The following is a 16632-nucleotide window of genomic DNA, read 5'->3' on the forward strand; positions in this document are numbered from 1 at the left end:
GCGAATTAGGGGAAAGGTTAGATGTAAGATGGCCATTTCTCAAATTGGAGCTTCAATCCATGGATGTAGCAAAGTTACTCTCCAACCTGCCCATACAGCAATACTCATGCCTCTTAGCTCAATTTAATGTACATAAATAGGTCTTTATTTACAGTTCAGAAAAACTCCATTCATATAAAAATAGTACTGTAGCTATGTACAAATTGAATCTTACGAATGGATGTGAATTGTAGAATGTACAATAAATGGAAAGGATGTAAGTCTCAGAATTAACCACTTACACTTGACAGATAAAAGCGGCTTCACACATGGCAGATACTTGTTAGCATAGCAACAGACCTTCCCCAAACAGAATTCAAAGTTGTATTATTCAACAACAAAGATGCATCTTTAATTAAGGTCACTGAATTAAAGTCACAATTTGCTCCACATTTTTGTGATACTTATTGGTATGCACTGACATTCCTTATGCCAGTGACCTCCCTTTTCAATGGGGGGGGTACAAAAATCCACTCCAGCTGTGCTAGATATGAGCTTCCTCAGTTGAAGTTGAATTTAAAGTTGAAGGGTCCAGAGCCAAATGGATTGAAACCCTGGAAGCCGTGGTAGCCTCCGTGGAAGTGATGATTATGACCCTGCTGGCTCTCTGGGTCCATGGGGTCCTCCCCGTGGTCAAACTTGGTTTTCATTTCTAGAAAAAAAAAAAAACAGATGATGTGATAGTACAGAACAACTTAACAAGTTAATAAATCGTGTATAGCTTTTGACTCCAGGAATTAGAATTAGTTTGTTTTTTATTGCCACTTTTTGGAAAAATTGAGAAAATATTCACAATTTTTCATATTTCAGTAAGGCTGAAGGAAAGAAAAGACTGAAGAAAACATAATATGTAATAAGTAAGAGCAAAAATAATCTTCCAACATTTTAGATCAGCTGGTGATCAATACGCTCCATACATTAAATCAGTCTCATATGTATATTCCTGTTAATCACTTACACCTTGCACAATTTATAAACACTTAAAAAAAATAAAAAATAAAAACATCAAAAGTTTAGTTTGAGCTATTAGGTTGTACAGTAGATAGTTCAGTGTAGGCAGAATTTAGAAATGGTTTTCTGAGATTTGAATCGTTGGAGCTTGTTTGCAGGTGATGCAGATTGAGACTAAGCAATGCTTAAAAAAAAAAAAAAAAAAAAAAAAAAAAAAAAACTTTTGTGGAAGTCTCTCAAGGGTTAACACACAGGACTTCTAGCATACTTGGCTAATAAGGTTTGACTTTATTTCACCTGAGCTCCTTAACAGATATTCTGAATTTGATTGATTTATGCTGGAAAATATGGGGATTATAATATTTATGAGCATTCTTGTGTGAGTTATTGCAGGAATTAAGCTAAATTGCAAGCTCACAAAAGTAATGCACCAGTTGGATGATTTTGCTTCAATCATTGCAACACGCGATTGCAAATTACATGATGAACTAAGAAACATGAGTGTCAACAGTAATGTTAAGGTGCAAGGTTAAGTTTTTACTGATTAATCTAACACTAACTTGATATAGTCCAATTAGGATATTAGTTGTAGATTTATGACACTAGCATAGTTGGGCTGTTGGGACCACCAATGTTTGGGGAAGAAAACTGCGTATACTACAACATGGTTCTGTAAGGTGGTTTGAATAAAACTATTTTACTGAAATAAAAATTATGCCCAGTAAAATAATGAATATCTCAAGCTACTTGGATAAAACAGCATGTAGTTGCAAGCTGTTCACAGCAGCCCCTCGGAGGCCTGACATTTACTGAGAGACTGGCAATAACAACTTTCCACCGACTCTGCCAATCACATGCTTTTTACCTGGGTCAGTGAGAACCTCTTTAGCCTGAGCAATGTCTATGAACTTCTTCTCAGCCTTCTTCTTTTCCTCTGGATCCTGGAAGTTGTCCGGATGCCACTGTTGTGCCAGTTTCCTGTAGGCTTTAATAATCTCCTTTTTCTGGGCAGTTCTGTGACAATGGGGAGAGCATTATCAGCACATTCATTAAAGATAAAAAGCTTCCCTTCTTTTCAACACAAGCTGGAGCTAATAATATTTGTCAGTGTCAGGGTCACCACATTGGCTCTGATGTAATAAACCATTACTTTTTATAACTAAGAGTGCTTTCATTACCTTAAAATGTATATATATTTACAACGTTTCGCACGGATGATTATTACTGTCGCGCTACTCACCTACATAAGAATGTAGGCTAAGTTAATTATGGCTATATGTAATGGCCAGTTAACAACGTAAATCAATGTGGTGGCTAGTTATGATGTCCCTAAGATAGCTAGGTTTTGTTCAAGATATTAACCGCAAAAAATAAAACGCTGCGGTCCAATTTGTGAAAGCCTGAGCTTCATTCATGTTGTTATTATTATGATAGTCAGTTTCTGTCCACTCGTTTTTGCCTCCTACAAATGCCACAAAGAAGACAGTAAAGGCTTACGTTATGCCTGAGCTGTAGTTAGGCTGAAACTTGTAGTTATGAAACTTAAGTGTGTGTGTGTAATTATATATATATATATAGATATCTATATATATATATAGATATATATAGATATCTATATATATATATATCTCTATCTATATATATATATCTCTATCTATATATATATCTCTATCTATCTATCTATCTCTATCTCTCTATCTATCTCTATCTATCTATCTATCTATCTATCTATCTATCTATCTATATATATATATATATATATATATATTTCTAAAAAGGAAACCAATGAGTTGTTAATTTTAAGAGACCTGTCTTTTCCTTTTGCATATTTACTATTGCTCTTTAATAAAGCAAAAGTATTTAACAGATTACTTGAATAAATCGGTGGAATAATTGGTAGAATACTCGATTATTAAAATAATCAATAGCTGCAGCCCTAGGATAATGATGTAGCTTTCCAGTGCAATATGGCTTTTTGTGGAGCTGTGGTTGTTCAACACAATCTAAAACAAATTGCTTTTTGACGCAGTCTTGTAAAGCAACTCATTTGTAATAAAAAAATAAAAAATACCCCAATTCTTCTTCATTTCCCCGAAAGAATCTATAAAATTTCCTGTCTGGAATATACCTATATAAAATAGAAAGAAATATCCAAAATCCAAAGATCAGTGCCCACCTCTTCACTCCCAGGATCTTATAATAATCCCTCTTCTGAGACTGTTTGAGAAGTCTCTGAGCTCTCTCCAGGCCTTCTTTTATCTGACGGTCATTCTCACTGTGTTTTGAAGCAGTCTCATAGTCCTTAATAGCTGGAAAATAAAAATGCAGGATAGAATCAGTATTGCTTACTCATTCAAAGCAGCTAATGGGAAGTGAAGTACAGTATTTAAAGACAGCCCTTCAATGGAAAAAACAGGATTCAACCTTGTTGTGGCAAGCGTCCAGTCTGCTAAAGTGTCTTTGAAAAAGGCATTGAATCCTTCTACGTCACAGGGTAATGTTATGTGTCTAAGCCTCCAATTAGATGATGAACCAAACAAAAAGACAAGAATTTACATGGATCTAACAATAATTTCATTATTTTTCAATCACCTGAAAATAAGAAGTTTCTCCTACACGCTTGGAAGGGGAGGGTGATGCGAGCGATATTCAAATGGTTGCAAACTGCAATTTTACCACTAGATGCCACTAAATCCTACAAACTGGACCTTCAAGTGACCTCACCAGAAGAGATCTGTGATTGTGTGAGCATCCCATTAAAAAGAAGAAAAGACTAAAAGCCAACATGCTAGCAGCTCTGTGAGGCTATACTTAGGCACAGCGGTGCTTTAAGGTAAATGCTAATATCAGCATGCTAACATGCTCACAATGACAATGCCAACATGCTAACAGTCTTAGTTTAGTGTGTTAGCAAGCTAACATTTGCTAATTAGCGGTAAACACAAAGTACAGCTGAAGCTGATTTTAGACTGACTTTAGTCATACAGGTTTGGGAATAGTGAAATTTTGACCTGATGATTGTGTTAGAAGAAAAGTTAGAGGATCACCAAAGTGATTACAACTCATCCTGTGAGGAACATGAATGTCTGGGCCAACTGATATTGAGCAATGCCGCTAGCATGGCTAAAAATCAAATAGGCTACTATATCTGAAATGCTGTCACTGCACTTAAGTGAAGTATTGCATTGAAAGGGCATATTTTAATTAACTATAGAGGCTTGAGACTGTTGTGTTCAAGATGTGATCATCTGCAGTGAAGTGATGTAATGTTTAACAACAGTCATGATCAAAAAACATGTACAATAAAAGCCCTGCTTTAAAATAACTGAAAATGACTCCTACATTTAAAAGATTACTGTTGCCAGAATCATTGGTATTGTTGACTTGACCATATCTCCATCACTATAACAAACATTATGACCCACATAACATTATTTGACTAGAGTCCTTAGTAATCCCATTTCTGAAAATGATTGATCTTGTCCTATTAAATAAACCACTTTATTCATTAAGTAAGCCCCATCACCTTCAGATCATGTTGCAGCAGCTCCAGGCTGTTTGTGTGCGTACGTTTGGCTGCTTTGAAGCTTGTTTACCCTGTGAGGTGTACTGAGGTGAATTTAACACCCATGGGTTCTGACAGTTTAAGAGCCCACATGAGGTCTGGCCTTCCCACCTGCTGAAGTGTTCATGCCATGTTAATGACAACATACACAGCCTCAGCTCTGCGGCGGTTGCAGGATCTTAGTGAAGGACATTATTACTCTGGGGCTGACCTGCCTGGAGTGATGGTGATGTTAATTGTGGGTTTACTTGGATGATGTTTATGTTTTGTTTTTTCTTTTTAATTATAACATGCTAGGGACATGTTAAAACCATATGTTGGGGTTCTACACCATAAATGGGAACATTATGGATAAGGTTTATATGAACTAAACTAAAACTAACATGGAGCTTTAATCCTTCTCCTTTATCTTTTTTTATAGCTATCTATTTTCTTTGCGTGTGTGTGTGTTGACTTTTACATCTAACACTTCTATGAGGCGTTAAGCTGGGAGCTAAAGATAAAACAAAAATAACATTGTCACACTAACCTCATTTGGATATGAAATACATTTCAACTTGTGCCTGTAAAGCACCAAATGTTAGCTTTTGATGGTTTTGTAAATCAATGTGTCATTTCTTTTCTTTTCTAAAAATCTATCAACGTGGGATAAAGTTGAGCTTTTTCAAGCACTTCAGACACCATCAGACAAGTGAGCATGAGGGATTTATTTTCAGCACCTGCACAAAGTACAGCACTGCGCTGGCAAGTGACGTTTCTTGATGTACACCAAGGTTCTTTCCTCGCCTGTGCCAGTTTGCTATTATAGTGACTCACGCTGCACCACAATGGGAGAAGAGGCATAGTAGGGCATAGTAGTTGCACTTTTGAACAGGTAAACAACTGTAATTAGTCAAGGCACATGCACATAATCCTTTCTAAAATCTCACAAACTAATTTTATTCATGTTTTGCTTTCCTGTTTCACTTTATAATACATTGTTTAACTATTAGACATATTTATTGCACAGAATAAAATGGGTTTTTTTCTGGGGATGCAATGTTGGTCTAGGGTTCCAAGATGTGTACCACGTAATTTGAATGTCCCAAGTTCAAATCCAGCCGGGAAAATGAAAATATTGACTAGGCCTGGTTTGGGGTACTTCACCACAGTGGCATCCTGTGTCCTTGTTACCAGAACATTGAGTATCTGCAAATATCGATACCAATCCCATACTCCTTTTTTCCTCCTCTTTAAACACTAGAACCGCCAACAGGTACAATTTACCCGCTGCTGTTTTCCGATTGTATGTAACTTTGTTTGGTTCTAGTGTAAAAGCCACTATGTCTAGAGTTTGTACATTTTCAACTTGGGGATGGTCACATTTTTCAACAAACAAAATTGGTAGGTTTTCTTCTTGGCACTTGTTATACAACTTTGTCCCATTCCTTTACATGATGCTTCTTCAAGTATTTGTGGTATTAAACATTCATTCATTCAAAATTTAAAAAAGGACCTCATCCCTTGACAGCCTTACATTGCACACTTTGCATTTTGCCCTTTTGCTTTTTTGTCCAGCAAGCAGCTGCTCTCACTCACCTACTACACTACCGTTACTTGATGTTTCAAGGTATATTTGTAATTTGTTTGTATTGGAAATTTTGCAACATTTTTCCAATATCTGATCCAGTGTTTTTGGCTATTATCAGACTGATAGTCATAGTGAGTATCGAATGTGTGAGAGTTTCAAATTGTTATACACTGAGCAGCTGAAACTTACTCTATAGGAACCAGGGTTTGAATATTACACTGGAAATCTGTACAAAAAGACAGTGAGATGGGTGGGATGGTTTACACTAAATTTCAAACTTAAATTGACAGATAAACATAAAATGTAGGCAGGGATTTTGACAAAAATATCCATTGGTTGTTTGCACGGTGGTAGCAGCACATCGGGTGACAGGTAAAGACTATCCCTGGGGATTTCACCATCTGCCATCACTGGACTTTCTGCGATTTGACAACAGATAGGGGAGACCATTGTTTTAGCCTAATCCCCTCTCTGCCAGCAAAAGCTTTATGGAGATAGTAAGTGCTGTGTGTGTATTTGTTTTGGCACTGCTACTGAAGAATGGCTTTAGGCTTGACAAACAAGAAATTCTGCTTAATTTCAGCCAGCAGTTCAGCTCTACATCTTGCAGGCTATACTTACTTCTAACACATTATGCTCCACACCTAATTCTAATTATACTGTATTGGATAAGCACTCTGACAGATGACGTTTGTCTATTTCAGGTTTTAGAGTAGCAGTTATATGCTTTAACCAAATTAGATATGGAAACCATTGCTGTATTTATCTACATTTAGTCCTTATTGTGCTTATTTATTTCAAAGTCAAAATGGATCTGGTGATGAACAGAAAGATTGTGTTAAATGAGGCGGAGTTTAGTTGTCTATTATACTGACTGTATGCTGCCTGACAGCATTTTCTTTGGATGTTTACATTAAAATCATATTACTTTTCCAGTAGACAAACAAATTTCAACAAATAAAATAATCAGATGGTAAGATGCTTATATGATGTGTCATTGATATTGTATTTTTTTCTACTGTTACAAGGATCCGTTGTGTTAGACTCCTGCCATGACACCAATTAGTGTAGTAGAGTTAGGGTTATTACAATATTCACTCAGTTGCCGGTTTATTAGGTACACCTAGCTAAAACAAATGCAGTATTATAGAACATCCTTTCAATAAATCCTACCTTCAAAAAGGTGACAATTTTGGAGAGGTGCTGATTCAACTCTATTGTGATTTTGGAGGCTGCAGTTTTAGCTAGGTGTACCTAATAATCTGGCAGCTGACAGTAGATTTCAGTAACTTCATTTAAATGGAATCTATGCAGTTTGTGCTTTTGTTGAATATGGCAGTTGTATGGAAACAAAGTGGCCATGGACTTTCTCAACTGAAATGAAAAAATTCCCAGTGAAGATTGGTAAACTCAACAGCATTCAATGTGACCCTGATTCTGAGTGTGGATATTTGATGGACTGACTCCATTCAATTAAAAAAAATAAACCGATCTTAAGTACATACAGCTACATCTGACAGGCTTACCTTCCTCATACTGTTCATCTTGGACATAGGACTCAGCTCTGTCCTTCAGCACGTTAACGTTCTCCGGGTCCGACTGGAGGACTTCGCTACACACTGAGATAGCTCTGCTAGCCTGCTGGCCCTGGTCATGACACGAAGAAAACACGTTGCTTGGATGTATTGTTTAATGAAGTCAGAGTGAGCTAACACATCTCTCGGCAGCAGTAGGGGTCTCACCTGTGCCAGCGCATGGCAGATGCGCTCCTTGGCAAGGAGAGAGAAATGGTGCACGTTGGGCTCAGTCTTCATCACTGCCTCATATTTGCTCACTGCGTCTTCATACCTAAAAGAGCAGGAAGCAGGTAGGTGTTTGAACAACACTGTGAAACTGTTGATACAGCGCACCATGGATATAATGCAACACGGATCATTGTACCCACAAACATCATGCTACTCTGTTTAGATATATGATGATATCTTATGTATGTCAAATGTGATGTGACATCCATTCACATTAAGATGGGATTTGCACGCCTGTTTGTAAGACCAGAAAGTCGGAGTGCTTAAGGGTAAGGAAGCAGTGATTCTACAGCTGATGCAATCCCTGGTATTCAGATGGGGATATTGTTTTTTTAAAAAGTTTTTTATATATATATATATATATATATATATATATATATATATATATATATATATATATAATATATAATATATATATATATATATATATATATATATATATATATAATATATAATATATATATAATATATAATATATAATATATAATATATATATAATATATAATATATATATATATATATATATATATATATATATATATATAATATATATATATATATATATAATATATAATATATATATATATATATATATATATCCTACACACACCTCTGCTCTTGCATGAGTTCCTCTGCAGACTGGATCTGTTTGTTGAGCTTCTTGACCTGCTTGTAATGGCTGTAACACTGCTTGTGATCAGGATCAAGCTTCAGGCACTCGCGCACCTCACTGTAGATCAGACAAGAGGAGGAGGAATTTAAGAACAGGCTAATTTTCCATATTACCTGATACGTACCTGATATACGTGCTATACTGCCAACTTATAGGGGGTGGACAAAAATAACAAGGACAACAAGGTGAAGCTGAAACTATTTTGATTTCAGCTATGTGATCATTTTTGAAGCTATAATTTGTATTGTTGTTAAACAAATATCCCATTATGTGTCTTCTAAGCAAGTGTTGCTTGTGATAACTGCTCTTTTGCTAATGTAGTTTTTCTGGTTTAGCATGTAGCCTCCAGATTTTTTTGCCTTTATTGCTTGCCACATTACATTCAGTATTTTTACAATGTTCATGATTGGCTTTGTTAGCTACATAGGCAAGTAATAATAAGCTAAATACCAATTAGTAGTATGTGTCAGCTATGAAAAATCTGAAAATAATCATTTTTATGTGACTTTTCAAGGCAATGTGAGACAACTTATAGGAGGTACAAAGTGGGGAGATAGGCACTGTTTGGATGCCTAGTGCACACAGTCCACTGCAATCCATGACATTTACAAAAAACAAAAAAACAACTTATTTTCTTTAGACGGATAATGCCAATGTACAAAAAGAATTTAGATGTAATCTATTGGCGATATGATTGTTCCATGTTTGATTCTGGGAGCTTAGTAATTACGAAGTTCTCTCAAAGTGACACTTTGAATCCTGGTACTTGTCACAATGTCTGATACTGATACAATATGGGAGCTTTCTCATAGAAAGCAGTCTGCAAGTGGGTCTTACTTGAGGGACATCTCATGGTCTCCAAGATTATAGTAGATGGTGCTGAGTTTGTAGAAAGCCTGGGTATTGTCACTCTTTAACTTGGATGCAGCTTTAAGGTCACTGATGGCCTTCCCCATCTCTCCCATTTGAATAAAACATTCTGCTCGCATCTCACGAGAGGTCACATCCCAAACGCAAGTCTGTAACAGGTGGACAATAACTCTTACAAACTGCAGTACTAGTTACTATACAAAAGCTCTGTACACACTGATGATAAAATGGACAATGTCATGTCAAGCTTGCAGGAAAATTAGGCAATGCTGACAAGGTAGGTATCTTACCTCAGTGATAGTGTCAAGCTGGGCAGCAGCTGTCACATAATCCTGGCTCTTGAAGCTGCTGCGTGCCTGAGCCACCAGCCGCTGAATTTCATCTGACTTTGTCAGCTGACTCTGGGCTTCCCTCTCCTCTTTGTCGCTAGGGTTGGATTTCAGCTGAAACATTGCAAGGCAAGGCATTTCATCGCATACTTAAAGTCATGATCAAAGCTGTCTAACTGGAAAATAGCTAGTTTTTGATTCAGTCCCTCACCAAGGCATTCCAATATGAGCTCTTATATTTCTGAAGAGGTTCTTGTCTCAACTTTGCCTCTTGAAAGTATTGCCTATCACAGCAGTAGCAGTCCTTACCATTTCTTAAACCCATTACATGATAATCGTCCTCATCACAGAGGTCATCATATTCACAAGAGCAATCTCAGCTAAACCTTTACAAATAGATCTGGGTACCCTTTAAGTGTTTCCTGCTAGCTCAGCTTAGGAAAAAGCGTAATGCATAAATGCGATGCATTACGTTAGGCCAATGTTGTAGACTGCTGAAGCAGCAGGACAGCATGCACCTCTGGCCAGATCCCTTGACATTATACCAGCGTACCAAGTGTTGTCCATGTAAAACTGCACAAGCCCAGATGCCCGTTGGCCTCTGCTGGGAATGTGGGAGGAGGAGGCATCACACTTGTTTGCAACTATAAAACTTTCTATTCCATAAACACTCTCAGAATGTCACTGTTTAACTTGTATTTAAAAAAACACTAATCATACAGTTTAGCAGCCTGTAGCACTCTTTCATTTTAGGCACCTGAGGTTTTACATTACAGCATGCTAAACAGGAATACATGACTAACCACTGAGCTTCAACCTACATATAATAAAGCTAAGCTTCTATGTGTTCAATAAAAGGAAATGTAAAGGCAAGGAGCTAATGATCAAAACAGGCATATGAGGCTGCAGGCCCGCCACATGCCCTTGGCACAATGTGACATTGTTTGACATTGACATCCTATCCCCAAATAGAAGAGGAACTTAAATTTTTCCCTGCATGATTACCTCACCTGAGAATACAGCACAGCTTTAAATGGAATCTAAGAACTAATAGTAGATATAACAAGGGCATTTATGTCTTCTGGGAGTGTTGTGAAACTTCCCTGTAAAATGGTAATTCTAATGGAAAATACATTAGCGAGCTCCAGTCTTAATCCTTAACGAGCACCTAAAAATGATCCCTGAAGGCTCAAATGAGAGTTCACTGCTAATTTAATTACCATTTACATCTTGTAAAATGGCTTATGGATGCAGGGTTTCCCTGTTCTCTAACATCTTATGTGCATCCGTTTTTAACTTCCTTGCTACTTGGCTTCCAAGAGTTTCGTTGCGTCCATTCAACCATCAATAACAAAACCTCTCATGTTGTCAACCTTATAGAATAACTGTACAGTATAGCGAAATAAATCAAATGTCCACACTGCATAGAAAAACAAATATCCTTCACAACTATTGAGCTGTTAGTAAGTTAAACTATTGTCCTTATTTTAAATCATAATGAAAAAACATTAAGCCTAGTTTACATGCTTGAGTCACACCAGGCTACAGAACAACACTGACACCTCCTGGTGAGCTCTGCTTATCTAACAAAATAGTGACTTCCCCTCCCAGTCTTGTTGCAGTAGAGTTTAAACAGGATATTACTATACTTACCACCTTCTTAAAGTCACTCTCTGCTTCATCTAGTCTCCCCTGCTTCAGAAGGAGATTTCCTCTCTGAAGCCGTGCCTGTTAAAGAGAGGGAGAGAGAACTTTTTTGCATAAGACTGCAAATTTTAGTTAGAGTTAACACAGCTGACATAACTGACCGGTTTCCCAGCATAGTTGTGCCTGTAGCTGATTTCAACTATAAAACTTGCACACACATACACATATACACACACACACTGGACTGGACTATATATATATATATATACTATATATATATATATATATATATATATATATATATATATATATATATATAGCAGCTTCTTCCAGTTATTTGTGTAGATGTGTTTCTCACACAATTCTGTCAGACCTACAATGCAAGTCTGCAGAAAATAAATTATTTCAGACCAACTAATGTAAAAACATAAACTCACAGATGTGAAGTCTGGTTTGAGTTCAATGACTCTGCTCAAATCTGGCAGCGCAGACTTTGACTTTCCCATTGCTAGAAACACTGTAGCTCTCCTGTAGTAGGCCATGTAGTTCTTGGAATCTCCGTCTAACAAAAGCAAAAAGAAAACATGACTATACAAGTTTTGAATTATATTTCCTAGTGTAAAAACCAAGGTAAACATTGTTTACTACTTACCCACAGCAGCATGGAAATGAGAGAGGGCATCGGCTAGCTGGCCAGCTGCGAGCAGTTTCTTCCCCATCTCCATATGATTGTCCACACTCCCATCCCTGCCACATTTCACTCCTGAAAAACATACACAATACTGATATATTCCACCACAATACTCAGTATATTACTACAGACTAGTAACAGTACAATTACTCAATTTATAATATATTCACGTTATTTACCGACCAACGACAGACGGCAGCATGTAACGCTAAATCATATCAGTAAGTTAAGTTAGAGAGAGACTTTGACATGTTAGCTAGCTGACACACGTTGTATGTTGTAAGTTAACGTTTGGTTAATTTATATAAAAGACACTAACATTACCAAAGACGTAACATGGTTTAGTTTTAATCACTTGTAGACTCAAACAAACTGGTTACTTTAACTAATAAGCTAAAAACGTTTAGCCTCGATATAACGTTAACTGATTAGTTAGCTAATGTTAGCTTAACGTTAGCCAACAGTTGTCGATTTCGCTAGTTAACGTTACCATTGACATTAGTGATATGACTAAAAGCAGGCTGTTTGAACCATGGTCAAAGTTCTAACTTTGTTAATGGTAACGTTAAATGGCAAGTAGCTATCATTAGCTTGCCTAATAAAGTCCAGTCAGCTTCTTACCTTCATATCTCATATCAATCAAAACAAGAACATAAGGGATGTAAGTCAGTATCTTGTGAGCAACATGGTCTATAGAAACCATGGTTAGATTTGCATCAGACAAGTCCTATCTCGTTATGTCCCACAAACGTCAGCCGATGTTATTTTAACTAACGTTTCACTTAATTCTCAACAGTCCCATGTGTTGTTGACTGCTAGTCAGCATTGCATCTCTTTTCCCAGTCACAGCCGAGCAGCGAACTCAACCGACCGGTCGTGGGTGGCTGTGATTGGCTGGGTTGTTTGGAAAACCCCGCCCACCTCTGTTGGCTCAACAGAGAGGAGCCACGGCAGCACAAGCAATCATCACTGCGTGTGTCTGCGTGTGTGTGTGTGTGTGTGTGTGTGTGGTCTGACCTATGGGTCTGACTGAAGCGACCTTCGGGGAAACATTTCAGTCAAAAGACCAATTAATTGGGGACGGCTTGTCCAATTGGGGACAAAAGTCGTGTCCCCAACATAGACTGTTTTGGGGAAAAGCTGATTTTTGGGTCAGTGGTTCAGGTTAGGGTTAAGGTTGGGCAAGTAGTGGTTAGGGTTAAGTGGTAAATTAGCGAGCAGACATTTAGCAGTGGTGGAAGAAATATTCACATGATTTACTTAAGTATAAATAGTATGTAAAAATACTACATTACAAGTAAAAGTCCTACATTCAAAAGTCTTAGCAATAAAATGTATTTAAAATTTCCAAAGTAAAAGTACTCCTTATGCAGAATGGTCCCTGTCAGGGTTATTATTATATTACTGGATCATAATTATTGATGCATTAACATGTAAGCAGAATTATAATGCTGTAGGTAGTCGAGGTGGAACTAATTTTAACTGCTTTATATACTTTTGGGTATTTCAATCTATAACCATGCACATGTATGTTTTTTTTGTAAAATCCTAATCTGCAAAGTAACTTCAGCTGTCAGATAAATGTAGTGAAGTAAAAAGTAAAAAAATTTTCTCTGAAATGTATTGTAGAAGTAGAAAGTAATAAAATAGAAATACTCAAATAAAGTGCAAGTACTTAAAAACTGTACTTGAGTAAATGTACTTAGTTACTTTCCACCACTGAGATTTAATAAGCAGTATTTTAATCCTGATGATGGTCCAGGTGGAACTAGGTGTAATTCATATGTTGTTGACTAGTTTAAACTATTGGTAGTGCATTGTATTTCATGTTTCATGATCTTATCATAATACTTTGCATGTAAAACCAACATGCAAAGTAACTGTCACTCAACCCATTAGATTGAGGTAATGTGTGTAAAGTACAATATTTTCTCTTAAAATGTGAATTAAACTCACAAATTCTCACAAAATTGATCTATGTATGTTCAGAATATTTGAAGGTTTCCTCAGAACAAATGAAGCTTTGTGGTCTAATACGACTTTGTTAGAGGCTTATGAAATTTGGAAACCATTTAATGAAACCACATATCCTCATCCAATACGAATCGGTTCTATGAATGTCTGTTGTAAGACTCGGTGCAATTAAAGAGGATTACAGTTGCAGTGAAACACACGAACATCCTTACATTCACTCATCTCATAACCGTGGTGTGAGAATCTTTTCTTTTTTGCAGTGACTCATCCATTCTTTCTGTTATGACTCAATATCAAAATGTTGTTTTATTGCAAATTTCAAAAAAACATCTGACAACATCTGACTGTTAAATGAAAGCATGCCACCTTCAGTCAGCCTTTAAGCATATTAATCTAGAGATGAGTAGCTTACACATAGTCAGCATAAAGTCCTGGCATTATCAGTTCTGTGTCCATGTATAGATAGTTCTATCTACATTTATATATATATATATATATATATATATATATATATATATATATATATATAGTTCAAACATTTTTGCCCAGAGCAAGAGAGCATGAGATATCAAAATATGTTCAGACAAAAAAGTGGCATTAAATACATTATTCTTGGCTTCAACAACAACAAAACATCTAAATAACTAATAAACATGTTTTGTGTCCTTATAAGTGATCTTTTGCATGATTTCACTGTATCATTCATCGTGTCATCACCCATGCCATGATATCTTTTAATTTCACAGGTGTGAATAATACAATTAATGATGGCTGAATTCCATTTAGCTGCTACATTTTCATGGTCCTGGTATTGTGCATGCTGGCCCACTCTCACACTGTCACGACTTACTGGGACACTTGAATGGAACAGAGCCATCGTTAATGTTATTGGTAACACCTGTGCTTTTCCTACTATGACAAGTCAAAATGTCTGCTGTGGAAAAGGCCTATTCTAAAAGCTACTGTTGGAGCTCAAGTATGGATTTAGAATATAAATAACTCTTAAAAATAAGGCCACACAGATTTTTCATGTAGGACAGAAACACACAATATTTTCCACCTTTGAAAAGAGGTCACACATATGCATTTGTAGCTGATGTCTTGGTGGTGGTGGTGATTCCAGAGATGCTGCTGGCTCTGCTGCCACTGCTGGTTCTTGATTTTGTGCTCTCACTGATCTCTGTACGAGCTAAAGACACAATGTTCTTTTTCGCTGGAACAACTGTGTAGGCATCAGGGAACTGGAAGGCAGGGTATCTTTTTGGCCTGTGAGGTTTAGATTCAAGAAATGAATGGTTATTTTTTTCCGTAAGTGGAGCAGGGAAAATAATAGAAATGCTGAAAAAAAAATCATTGATACAGTAGTGTAATTTTACTTTGAGTGGCATGCTTCCCTCCCAGCAAAGATACTGTAAATAAGGCCTCCAACAACAAGCAAGGTGGAGCCTCCCCAGCCGATAAAGACACCAACGCCTATTTCAAACCTGGTAGTAAATACAAGAATAATGCATAAATGTACAGTTGTTCCTTCATAGAATCATCTAATAAATGTTGATGCATGAAATGAGGTGAGTTTGTTGTATATTTTATTCATGTCACTTCAAAATTGTACATACTTCTGAGCTTTGAAGTTGGGGTCTTGAAATTCTGCTCTAATTTTGTTTCCGTAATAGGAGAAAGCAATCATAGAACACATCCCTGAGACAATGAGCACATTCATTTTAGGATTAATCATATAGCGTATGGCAATGTGACTTTCAAATAACTCTCAGTGTAACGTCGTACCTCCGATTAGGTAGTTCATCCCCCCAGCAAAAGTTACTCTTGCATTAGCAATCTCTGATCCCCCAATCTTAGTGCACTTCATTCCCACTAAGACCAGAATTGATCCAAAGAAAGCCAGAATAATAGCGATGATGATGAGAGCACGGCACATGTGAATGCCCCCTGTCCAAAAACAGCAAAACAATGTTAAGCACACATTATAAGATGAAGTTAAAAAGACATACTATCTTGTTTCTAATTATCATCATTTTACTTACAGTTCAGTGCAAACAGTGATGGGATTCCCTTGCAGTCAGACACTCCAGTTGAATCTGATACACAATCCTTCCACAGGTTGGAGAAGTAGTTTGAAGTGGTCAAGACTATGCTGTCTACCTCAGACCAAGTCCAGATCTCTGTGGGCATGGTGGAACAGACCAGGATCCATCCAGACACACAGAGCACAAAGCAGCCGATCTCCATGTACATCACCACAGTCTTGTAACTCATGCTTGCCTTGAAGTTGAGTCTCCAGACAGAGAAATGGCAAATCCAAGCAACGGCACAACAGCTCCCGAGCACAGACTGCGGGGCACCTGTGTGTCCAGCATTGCCTCTCTCTCCTCAGGTGCTGCAGACGGAAACACACACTTAAACACACACACACACACAAGAGGCCGAACGTGGTTTGTGTACAGTACATCATTACATGTTTTTCCTTGAACTGCGATCCTGCTGTTTTGTAAAGGTCACT

The 16632-nt window shown here is 37.1% G+C and overlaps 2 protein-coding genes across 3 annotated transcripts; both read right to left on the minus strand.

Annotated features, from left to right (window-relative positions):
* Positions 1 to 118: 118 nt before the first annotated feature.
* Positions 119 to 13003, minus strand: dnajc3a (DnaJ (Hsp40) homolog, subfamily C, member 3a). 2 transcript variants are annotated; one of them, XM_044216022.1, is made up of 12 exons: positions 12762 to 13001; positions 12102 to 12212; positions 11887 to 12011; positions 11456 to 11530; positions 9764 to 9916; positions 9441 to 9622; positions 8541 to 8660; positions 7868 to 7973; positions 7652 to 7772; positions 3167 to 3299; positions 1856 to 2004; positions 119 to 691 (listed from the first exon to the last, which is right to left on the minus strand). In XM_044216022.1, exons 1-12 carry the CDS (start codon positions 12841 to 12843, stop codon positions 540 to 542), a joined length of 1509 nt encoding a protein of 502 aa, XP_044071957.1. In that variant the 5' UTR covers positions 12844 to 13001; the 3' UTR covers positions 119 to 539. The 2 variants fall into 2 exon arrangements, with proteins under 2 accessions (XP_044071957.1, XP_044071958.1); XM_044216023.1 differs by lacking the exon at positions 8541 to 8660 and having other exon boundaries at positions 12762 to 13003.
* Positions 13004 to 14172: 1169 nt separating this feature from the next.
* Positions 14173 to 16564, minus strand: LOC122886025 (claudin-10-like). The gene is made up of 5 exons (XM_044217889.1): positions 16157 to 16564; positions 15900 to 16061; positions 15731 to 15812; positions 15491 to 15598; positions 14173 to 15380 (listed from the first exon to the last, which is right to left on the minus strand). Exons 1-5 carry the CDS (start codon positions 16386 to 16388, stop codon positions 15188 to 15190), a joined length of 777 nt encoding a protein of 258 aa, XP_044073824.1. The 5' UTR covers positions 16389 to 16564; the 3' UTR covers positions 14173 to 15187.
* Between the last annotated feature and the right edge of the window lie 68 nt (positions 16565 to 16632).

Source organism: Siniperca chuatsi, linkage group LG12 (genome assembly GCF_020085105.1).
Source record: "Siniperca chuatsi isolate FFG_IHB_CAS linkage group LG12, ASM2008510v1, whole genome shotgun sequence".
Taxonomy (NCBI): Eukaryota; Metazoa; Chordata; class Actinopteri; order Centrarchiformes; family Sinipercidae; genus Siniperca; species Siniperca chuatsi.